The sequence below is a fragment of the Ochotona princeps genome, chromosome 28 (assembly GCF_030435755.1).
Source record: "Ochotona princeps isolate mOchPri1 chromosome 28, mOchPri1.hap1, whole genome shotgun sequence".
In the NCBI taxonomy this organism is placed as follows: Eukaryota; Metazoa; Chordata; class Mammalia; order Lagomorpha; family Ochotonidae; genus Ochotona; species Ochotona princeps.
The window spans coordinates 25,755,267-25,766,624 of record NC_080859.1 but is presented as its reverse complement, the minus strand read 5'-3'; the positions used below and the strand labels follow the sequence as shown (position 1 = coordinate 25,766,624).

The following is an 11,358-nucleotide window of genomic DNA, read 5'->3' as shown; positions in this document are numbered from 1 at the left end:
CACCAATGGTGGTTCCTGAAAAAGGCACACTTGTTGTGGTTGCACCCTAAAAGCATGTACCAATTAAATTAGATAGATTCAAACTGTGTGTGTGCAACATACCTATGTATTATGGAGAGGTAAAAGATCTAAAAAAATAAGTTGATCACTTGTCCAACAGGATGCCTGCTTGAGAAATAAAGCACGGAGAAGTCTATAGGTAAACGAGTCTCAGGAGAGCGGTTGCAGAGACTTATTAACAAAAAACTGTAATACTCTACGTTAAAACATACCAAAAGAAGCAATCTTCAGACACAAATATGGGGAAACCAAGGGCATCACATATCAAGAGTTTAAGGAGGTTAATTTATGAAGAACTAATGTTTAGGTCTGCTGCTTGTCCCTACCAAGTCCAAATGTGTGGCAAAAGGGCCTGGATGAATTGATTCATTTGAAGAGCATGCGCATAGCTCTCTGGATTTCCTTGTTCCTGAGGCTGTAGATAAAGGGATTGAGCATGGGGGTGACCACGGTGTACACCACTGAGGCCAAGGCATCCTTTCCAGCAGAAAGTGAGGAAGCTGAACTGAGATATACACCAAGACCTGCCCCATAAAATAAGCAAACGACTGTCAGGTGAGAGCCACAGGTGGAGAATGTTTTGTACCTGCCACCTGGAGATGGGATTCTCAGAATGGAGGATGCAATTTTATAGTAAGAGAAGAGGATGCCTGACATAGGGAGGAAACCATATATGATACTAACAATATAAGTGACTATGTCACTGCTGAAGGTGTCAGAGCAAGTAAGGTTGAGAAGCTGAGATGGGTCACAGAAGAAATTAGCAATTTCCACTCCCTTGAAGCAGGAGCTTTGTAAGACGATCAAATTGTGGAGCTGGGATTCAGAAAGGCCGGCCACAAATGACAGCAAAAGTAGGATACCACAGCGGTGGGAATTCATGATGACCTGGTAATGCAGTGGATGACAGATGGCAACATACCGATCATAGGCCATCACTGTCAGTAGCAAATCATCCATGCATCCAAAGAGGAGAAACGAAGACATCTGAGTGAGGCAGCCAGCATAGGATATGTCTGTGCTGTGGGTGAGGTTGCCCACAATCATCTTGGGAACCGTAGTGGAGATGACACCCACATCAGCCAAGGACAGGTTGCAGAGGAAGAAGTACATGGGTGTGTGCAGGTGGGAGTCTGAGGTGACAACCAGGATGATGAGCAGGTTCCCGAGCACTGTGACCAGGTACATGGAGAGGAACAGCCCTAAGAGGAGTGGCTGCAGCTCTGGTTCCTCGGAGAAGCCCATGAGGTGGAATTCTGAGACACTTGTGAGATTTTGGCTTTTAGCATAACCTGGGAACTGTGTGTAATAGAAAATAGTGTTAGTCTTAGGATAATTAGGCTCATGGGAATTGTACATTTTCTCAGTTCTGTGTTTCAATTATAGAACACATGGGCAACTCTAAAATTTGGTAGAATAAATAGAATTAAAGGAAAAGATTTGGACTCAATATTACTATTGAATTTCATGAATTTTTGAGATGCTTTTTCCCCAGGTTTTCAAGACACCCACCTCTTTTCCATGTTTGTTGACCATACAACTTCTCATTTCCAGCTCAACATCCACAAACTCAGTCACATGCAACCCCTCAGAACTGATTTCTGTGATATTCACCTCCTCCTGTTGATATTCTATGTGCCCCTGTTTTAGAACGCTTGGCTGAAAAATATTAAAAGATAAGAATGTTAGGTTTAGCATGCCATTGATCAAAGCGAAATGCACCCAAGGATGTTAACAGCAATAGGAAGTGCCCTTTCCATCTGCATGACAGCATCATATATAGTGAAAAAAATCATTGATAATGATCATCTTGACATAGAATATTTATACATACGCTTTAAAAAGCTAGGATTGCATTATCAAAGCATAAAACTTGATTGTTCTTGATAGGACTATGTTACTTTTTTCAGCATTGTGTCATCTTTTTATTCGAAGTCCTTCCATGTTCTTTTTTTGAGAGTTAGCCTCTAGAAGACTCCACCAAATGCTTACAGTGTCCCTGTCAGGCCCAGCACAGAGGCTGGGAGCAGGAACTTAACCCCAGTCTCCAATATGGGTAGCATGTTTGCAACCATCCTCACTGCCTCTCACACTCAGCCCTGGCAGGAGGCTGTCACTAGCCACCACTTGAAAGCAAAAGGCATGCTAACCCACATAGGTTTTCCCTGCCATGTGGCAGCTAATCTAGAGCACACAGAATGTGTAGGAATGAAAGGGTCACCTTGGAACACGAGGATTCCTTTTTTAGCCTTTCTTTATATGCTCATTGATAAGAGGTCTTGCCATCATCTTGCATTTCCCATGTTGAATATTATGATTAGTGGCAAATTAATCCTGTGAATGTAGAAGGATGTGGGATTGTCTTGAAGTATACCTATAGAATGAAAAAAAAAATCCCTTTACTGAAAAATTTACATAAGATTTAAAAATAAGTCATTTTGCATATAATAGCTTTAGAGCCCGTCAAATCAAATAACATAAAACACACTCAAGCAATTTCTTCATCTGTAGGAGAACAATAATTATGGACCTTAGGGGCTATTATAGGTAGTTCCTGTAAATCTTATATTATTTTCACCACTTGTCCATTATTCTTTTTTTGTTTTTTAAAGATTTATTTTTATTACAAAGTCAGATATACAGAGAGAGGAGGAGAGACAGAGAGGAAGATCTTCCGTCCATTGTTTCACTCCCCAAGTGAGCCGCAACAGACTGATCCGATGCCAGGAACCAGGAACCTCTTCCAGGTCTCCCACACGGGTGCAGAGTCCCAAAGCATTGGGCCGTCCTCAACTGCTTTCCCAGGACACAAGCAGGGAGCTGGATGGGAAGTGGAGCTGCCGGGATTAGAACTGGCGCCCATATGGGATCCCGGCGCGTTCAAGGCGAGGACTTTAGCCACTAGGCCACGCCGCCGGGCCCACTTGTCCATTATTCTTACAAAGGTAGAAAGAAATAGCCATTTTCTATCTACTGGTTCACTCCCTCAAATGCCCATAATATCTAATCATGTCAAGGTGAAATCTGAAGCCAGAAACATCAGCCTGCAGCCAAGTCTCCCACGTGATGGCAGGAACTCATGTCTTGTAATAACATCTGGTGTATGCCAAGGTGCACAAGAATAGGAATGGATCAGGGGTGGGATAATCAAGCAGCCACAGGCACTGTGACATAGGATGCAATCTCCCAAGTTGAGCTCTAATCCATAGCAGCACGACACACACCCCTTATGTCAGCACTGATGTCAGAGCACTGAAAGTTTTCCTTACAAGCTACAGAAAATGTGTTCATAGTCCTTTTAAGAAGTGTGCTGCACATACTACTGCTAAATGCCGGAGTATGCACTGACATTTGGTTTTCATTCTTTCTCTCAGGCACTGGAGCCTCATTTAAACAGTTGATCTGTCCCATCACTGAATGGGAGGGCATCATTTGCCTTGTCTATCACTATGACCACGTCTTCATAATTTCTGTTCCCCTCTCCATGTCTCACATATGAAAATTTCTTTAAGATCATTCATGAAATTGTTTTTAGTTGCAAAATGCCGTCTTGCTATACACCAGCTGTATTTGCTGTCCTAGGAAAAAGTGATCACTGCTTTCTCTATCATTTAAGATAAACAATCATTATCTCGCAGTGGAATGTTTGGTAGCAGTCGTTTCATGAGAACTCACTTGAGAGGGGAATATTGACTTCATTTTGCCAAATGGCGGAACCAGTGTGGTGAGAAAGGTATAAGGAGATCAGCATGCTACTCATGGATCATTCACCTAGGATACGCACATGCATGCCAATCTTGCCACATCTCTGTAATGTCATCATCTTCTGGAAATACACAGAGCATCTCGTGTCTGTCACAGGCTTAGAATCAGGGAGAAGCTGTAACTCACACATCTTGTGGTTTTTATTATTTTTTAAATATAGATTTTGTCACAGACAGAGCAAGTTTGTCATGAAAGCCATGGTCAAAGCAGACTGGAAGCTGCAATGATGCCCAATTTTATGACATGTCTCACTCAGGTAGAACATCTGCCTCTTTCGTTTCTTTTATTGCACACCTGAATATCTCTGCCTTCGTTTTTCAGTACTCCTCAAGAAGAGTTAGGCTGTAGACTCCAATCAGTGAAGTTACCGGAGCTTCATGTCCTGCTCAGCGTCACCAGCCCATGTTCTTCCAATATTCCCATGCATCTCTGATTCCATCAAATTCCTGGAAGGGATTAAGCTACTGGCAAGACAGCAGCAAATGTGTGGAAGCCACAGTGGCTAGGGCCAGTTACCGTGAGGCATGAACCATTTGGTTCCGTATGGACATAGTCGCTGGATGCCTCCTTTGTGTAAGCACACATGCAGGAGTGAGAGACAGTCACTCTTCCCCAACACACAGAGTACACATTTGTGAGGACATGCTCTGGCTTAAAAGTGCTTTGGGAATGATGAAAGTGTATTTCATTTAATACAAAAATCATTCTTGGTGTAACTATTTTCAGTATAACTATATGTGGAAAGGAAATATTATAAAAGTTTGAATGTAGATTTAAAAAAACATTTATACCAGAATTACCTAACAACTGCTCCTGTTGTCTGTGAACATTTGAAGTTCTCTCAGACAGTGGCCGGAGTAAGATGCACCAGTACATACATAGGAATGCATAGTGTTAACCAGGTTATATTTCAATTAATGTTATGAAGATGAATTTTAAACTCCTAATCACAATAGCTAGAGCATATTTTCTGCATCTTTGAGTTATCTGTTACAAAGAGCAATCTTTCTTGACAAGGTCATTCATTACTCAAAGCAGTGTGGCCACTGAGGCATCAGTTTTGCTAGCTGGCAGTGCCCACTGTCACAGATCCTGAGAACCCACTCCACAGAATAAGAGTGGTCAGTTGAGTAGACCTACTTCCAAAAGACATTGTCCCTGGGGCTGCTGTATTAGTGATCTCTGCTTGGCCCAATCATCAGAACATTTCTAACAGAGTTCCAACAGGTCACATCAGGTACCTCTGAGCTCCTTTGTTAATCTCCCTGCATTTTCTGCAGTAGAATTGGAATCTAACACCTCAAATTCGTGTTACTTTTTCACATGAAGCGGAGCGATTTCAGGAGGTGTGCAAGGAGTTGAAGGCTGAAGTGAAATCCTATAGAGGGTCAAGAGAAGGCTGTCCCTGTATGACCCTGTGATTGCCCTTTCTGTGATGTTAGCTTTGAACTTGGTCATGATTCACTGGCTGCCGCCCACTGTGGTCTACCAGCAAACCAGAGGAGAGGGCACAATGAGCAACAGGTCTCTTCCCAAAGGAAAGATTCCTGAAAAGTTTCCCTGGGACACAAGAAGGGTAGGGTGGCCATGCTACAATAGGGTCTGGGACCCACTACCTGCTTCAGAAGTGGCTTCACCTTCAAACTGACCACCTGATACAAGAAAGTTACCCAAAAGTGCTGAGCTCTTCTCCTCTACACAAAGTAAAAGAATATGTTTTCTGTGCCCTGAAGCATTAATGGTAGGATAAGGCAGTGTAATTCACAAACTGATTACTCAAAGCCTCATCATAATTCTCACGGTTATGTTTTGGAATTCGAATGAAGTTTATACAGCCTCAGTTGCTACCGTCATTAAGAAAATGCCAGTGGGTACACTTGGCTCAGGTTGGGGCAGACCAGGCCGAGTCAGTTCACGTCATCCACTGGCAAGCCCAAGCGCTGAAACTGTGGGGGCCTGGCCAGGTTTGGTTGCAAAAAAAAAAAAAAAAACAGTACAAAACACAAAATGCCAAGGTGAAATGGCCTGTGCCAGTAGGGAATGCAACACCCGACCAGCACACCTCCCACTGGTTTAGGTGAGGGACGAGAGTGTGATGGGCAGAGCCGGGGAGAGCTGCGATACTCATTGGTTCCAATGGAGGTCTGGGCTCAGAATAGAACCAACCCAGGGGTTAAAACCACCAGCTGATTGGAGTGATGGACGGTGGTGGGCACTGTGCTTACTAGTAGTACATGTAGGAGCCTGGACTGGGAATGCCTCAAAGTTTCTTAGGGGATTCCCCTGAACAAAATGGAGGAATCAAAGCATTAACCAAGAAAAGATGGAAAATGGAGTAGATCAATCAATCACCTCAGCTATATGCTTCCAGCGGAAAACTGGACAAGGGGAAACTCTAAGATGGACTATGTCAATCAGTGGACTCTGCACCAACCTCATCATACCTGGACTGTTGCTGAAGATATGTTGGAGCTTCTAATTGATTGAGGTGACGTTCTGCTGGCTCTGCCTTCAAACCTGAGAGGGCCTCCCTAAGAGGCCGTTGAACTTGAACTGGACAAGCGGGATGCTGGACTCTGTATGGTGTGAGCTTTTAATTAGGGAATCTCAACGGAACTTGAGCTGTGGTTATGCATCAAGGTGAAGGAATTCACCATGGGGGAAGGGTTTGGGGTGAAGGGGGGGAATCCCAGTACCTATGAAATTGTGTCATGTAATACAATGTAATTAATGAATAAATGAATATTTTAAAAAATGCCAGTGGGAAGGAAAGAAAAAAAAATCTCAGAATGAGATCTTTGAGACACTGATGAGAACCAAGTCGGTACAACTTCACGAGCTAAAGCAATCCCTCCCCTTTGTCCTTACAACTGTGATTTTTCTTCCTGTTGATGACAAAGCAATACACCTGACATTCCACAGATCCATCCAAACCCATTTGCTGTCTCCCTGAGAATTTACCAGGAAGCACGTGAGGCGTAACCCTGAGAGGGCTCTGCTGCTCCTCTTCTTCCCTTCAGGAAGTGGTGCCTCCCATCTTTGTCTCTGGACTGAAGAAGAGACAGAGTCACAACATGTCCTCCTCCTGCAGGTGCTCACAGGGGTGTTTATCATAGAAAGAAGCTGCCGGATTTCCACTGGCAAAGTTAACGTCTGAAGGTGCTGGCTCATTATTTACACTTGGAAGACGCTGGTGGCTCAGTGCCCAGAGCTCCTCATTAGCCAGTAGGTACAGAGTGTCCCAGTCTCTGAGGACTGGCTGATAGTGTTAGAAGAGGGAATGTGGAAAGCCATTGTCCCTGGGACCTAGACACAAGGCATCTCACCTAGGCTCCTTTGCTGCTGACTTGCAAATGCAGCATCTTGGCTTAAAACTCAAACTTTGGATTTCAGTTTCAACTCAATCTGGGACGTGTGTGTGTGTGTGTGTGTGTGTGTGTGTGTGTGTGTGTGTGAATGCATTGGATTAATCATGAAATCGAAAGAGAATTAGATGTTCTATCCCAAGAACACAATACCATTTTGAATTTCTCTCAAATTTCCAGACTCAACACACAGCCATTTTCTGTTTGTTTTGTTTTCAAAGCACTTGCTTGCATTAGAAGTTGATTTCTGAGCAGCATATGGCTTGTTAATAACTTGAATAGATTTCCACTTGTAAGTTGTGTCTCTTAACAAACTGTTTACGTAAGTGTTTATCTTATAGTTGACATCCATGCGATAGTAGTAGTATGTGTTTATTTTAAAAGTTTGTAGAAAGTGTAATAAAAGAAAACATCATGATATGCATTTGCCTTGATATATGAAAGACTTCATGCACATAAAATCATTCAGCTGTTCCTATTATAAAGTGTGTTGTAAATATCCTGACTTGCTCTGCATGAACCAGAGTGAAAGGAATGAATTCTCTCCACCACCTGTTGGTTTCCACATGAAACAATTTATCTCCACTATCCTGCTGACCTCTAATGCTTCCACTCACCCTCCTTCAGCCTCAGGGTCCAACAAAACTCACTGGGATGGTTGTCCATAGCAAGAACCTCCCTTGGAAAGGAAGGCCCATCTGTGTGCATGCTCTGTGATCAATGAGACCTGGGGCTCTCACTCTGGGACTGTTGAGAAGACACACAGGAGGTCTTGGCCTCCCAAATTCCATGAGCTTGAGAATGGACACACAGTTGTGAAATATTACCACAACGCAATAGCAGATTTCTCCTCTCCCTCCTCCTTCATATTTCCCTTCTAACAGCTTGTTTACATAAAGAAAACATACTTAGAAAATACATTTACAGGCATAGTGTTGATTCCCACTGACCTGTGCTATGTCCACGTTCCACATCCACTATCACCCTTCTTTTTAATTTAATTTTTACACTGCATCTCTTTTTGTTTCCCTTCCCAATCACAGGCTTAGCACTCCACTAAGCAAAGATTTTAACATAAAACCAGCCTTCTTAGATTGTTTTATTTCACAGATGCCATCTGCTGGACCACACACCAAAGACCCCAACCAGAGGTGATGGCGAGGCCAGAGCCAATGTTGAGAACAGAACCTGGGTTTTCCACACAGAAGGAATAGACCCAAATATTGTAGCCAATTTCTGCTGCTTTCCAAGGAGTACATTAGCTTCAAGTGGAGATTACAAGCAGATCGGGTACTGCAACCAGAATCCTGTATATGGGATTCAAACATCCCAAGAGGCACGGTAATAATGGCGTTAAATGCCTGCCCTTGATAGAAGCATTCTGAAAACATATATACATGGGCTAATAATAGTTAATATTTGTCTATTATATCAAGTCAGAATGGAGTTACAGAGAGAGGTGGTAGTATGGTGGGGCGCATGAGAGAAACAGAGATCGTTCATCCATTGCTCACTCCAGAAATGGCTACATTTTTCTAGGATGTACAAGTCCACATTCTCAAGGCAAGAGCTTCTTCAGGATTTTTCTTGTGGGTGAAGGGACTCAAACACTTGGAATGTTTTGGCCAACCAAAATACAATGCAGTTCCATTAGGATTGCTAGATTTATGGTGGTAGATTTAATGATTAAGCCCTCATATGTGCTCTTTTTTATCCTTTAAAATTTTTATTGCTTTCAATGACATGATAAAGTTACATAGGTTTCGGGGGTTCCCTTCTCTCCCACAATGCCGAGCTCACCCACCCACTAATTTTCACCATGAGTTTGCAATAGTGTAGTCCTTCTCATTTAGTCATAAGTCCATCATTCTGCTATATCAGTGTGTCCTGACATTACAGGTATAAGCGATGACAGAGAATCCAGCGTCCTATTTTTAAGATATGTTCATGGAGAGCTAACAGAAAAACAGGGTTAATTTTTTTAAAAATTTAGAATTTCCTGATACTTTTGAAAGCCTCTATGTACATAAGAATATCTTCATTTAGCCTTGGGATTCAGTAAATAATATGAGCTGTTTAACTATTCTCCAACAAAAACTTTTAAAGGAATGTGGAATTCTTACTGATTGTTCTAGAATTCCCTCCAGAAAGCAAGGTTTTACAATTTTTTTTTGCACTGAGATTTTTTATTAAGTCACTATAAGGACCCCAACTCTCCTGCTGGTCCTGGACATGAGGAAACTTTGCTTTCTACAGTGCCATTTGCATAGACTGTATCCCACAAAACCTGCTAGGCTGGGAAACCTTCTTGCTGGGCATGGCTGGGGTGTGCGTTTCTATGGCTATCTCATGCCCAGGAGCAATGAAGGCTATGGCTTTCTCCTCTGGACTGTTAGGAAAATAACCAGCTCTGGGAATGGAAGACATAGGTACAACTCTGTCTGGAATACTGGAACCAGCAGTTTTATTTAAAAATTACTATTTTTCTTGAAAATCAAATACAGATGAGGACAGAAAGGCCAAAGGACTGGCTCATTCCCCCAACGCACACAATAGCTGCTGAATGCTGAGCCAGGTGAAGCTGGGAACTAAGAACTCAGCCAGGATGCTCCCATGTAGCTGGAAGGGACAGTAACACTTGAGCCATCATCTGCGGCATCCCAGGATACACAGTAGCAAGAAGTAGAAATTGGAAGCACAGCTAAGACTCAAAACTAACCATCAAAATACATGATTCCAGCATCCCAAATAGCATCTTATTTGTGCATCAAATGCTTACCTTAGGGACCAACATCTTATAAACTGAATGTATAGGCCAACATTTTCCACAATAGTTCTTCAGCACTCCAGGCACTAAGGACTCTTGATTTTGGTTTGCAAGCACACAAAATTATGTGAATACCCATCTTTTTGCCAGCATATCATACAAGCCATACAGCCATCAAACTCTCAGCCAGAGTTCATGGCAGAACTGCCAGTTGGCTGCACACATCTCTGTGTGGTGTATCTGCTGAGTTTCTGCCCTGCTGATCAATGCTGTTACTGTGGTCACAGAGTCCAAAAGAGTAACCATGGTTTGGTTCCACAGAATCTATCTGATGTCACAAACATGTGTAACCATTCATCAGAAGCTCCCAGTGAAGTGCTCTCTGATCTTTGCTCAAGCAAGTGTTCATTTCACATGAGAATGTATTTTATTTAGATATTTCCATGTGTATATCAGATCACTGATTCTTTAATGAAGTATACTGTAAGTCATAGTGATGTCAGCGAAGCAATGGAATAGGAAACTCCAGGTCTTCATTTCCCCCATGGAGGTTGTGCTTAGCTACAATTTGCCTTTGTGAAAAATGACCAGTGAAAAGATTGCATGTGGCCTAGGTGAGGGCAAAGCCAAGAACTGTATCAAAATGCATTTTTTGCTTTTTTTTTTTCCCACCAAGCACTTTTGGTCCCAGAAAGAGCATGGCAGAAGGAGGAGATCAGTTTCAACTGCTAGTGCATCTCATGGAAGGGAGAGGATGTGGTGGAAAAGTTCATCTAACAATCTGTCTCGTACTCAGGGCTTTCTGGGAAACCTACAAATGATTTGCCTTCCTCGAAGCACTAATGGTGATGACCATGCTGGGTGTTTAGCTGATCAGGCCTGCTGAGAAACGGGACAGGCATATAATCACACTCTCAGAGGAAGACATTAGGAGGAGAATGAGATGAACTCCTGAGAATAAGCACTACCTCTTCAACTGCAAAAATCCTACACCCTGAAGCCCAGGGAAGAACTGGCTGTCCCACGCAGTCTCTAGCCAGTCATATGATTTTTATACAAAGGACTTTGACAAGGATTTTTGATGAATGTTCAAATATTAATGGAAAGCAAATGAATGCATTGGAACAAGGAAATATGACACCATCAAAGAAACACTTTATATCTCCAGACAGAATTTATTACATTTTTCTTAAGGAAGAGGAGTTGTTTGATTATCCCACAACTCAAGATAACCACTTAAAGATGCCCAACCTGGTAACACCAAAGATAGAAACTTAGAGTAATTGGGAAATAATGCAGTAGCAAATTTTTGATAAAATAAAGAGACCTAAAAGCTTAAACTAGCAAACAGAAATATTGTAGCTGAATAATATAAAAATTTTTTGAAATATTTAATAAATG

At 42.3% G+C, this 11,358-nt stretch overlaps 1 protein-coding gene across 1 annotated transcript; it reads right to left on the bottom strand.

The window, feature by feature from the left end:
• Positions 1-426: 426 nt before the first annotated feature.
• LOC131478172 (putative gustatory receptor clone PTE01) lies at positions 427-1,419 on the bottom strand. Its single transcript, XM_058656221.1, has one exon. It carries the CDS (start codon positions 1,417-1,419, stop codon positions 427-429), a length of 993 nt encoding a protein of 330 aa, XP_058512204.1.
• Positions 1,420-11,358: the final 9,939 nt, after the last annotated feature.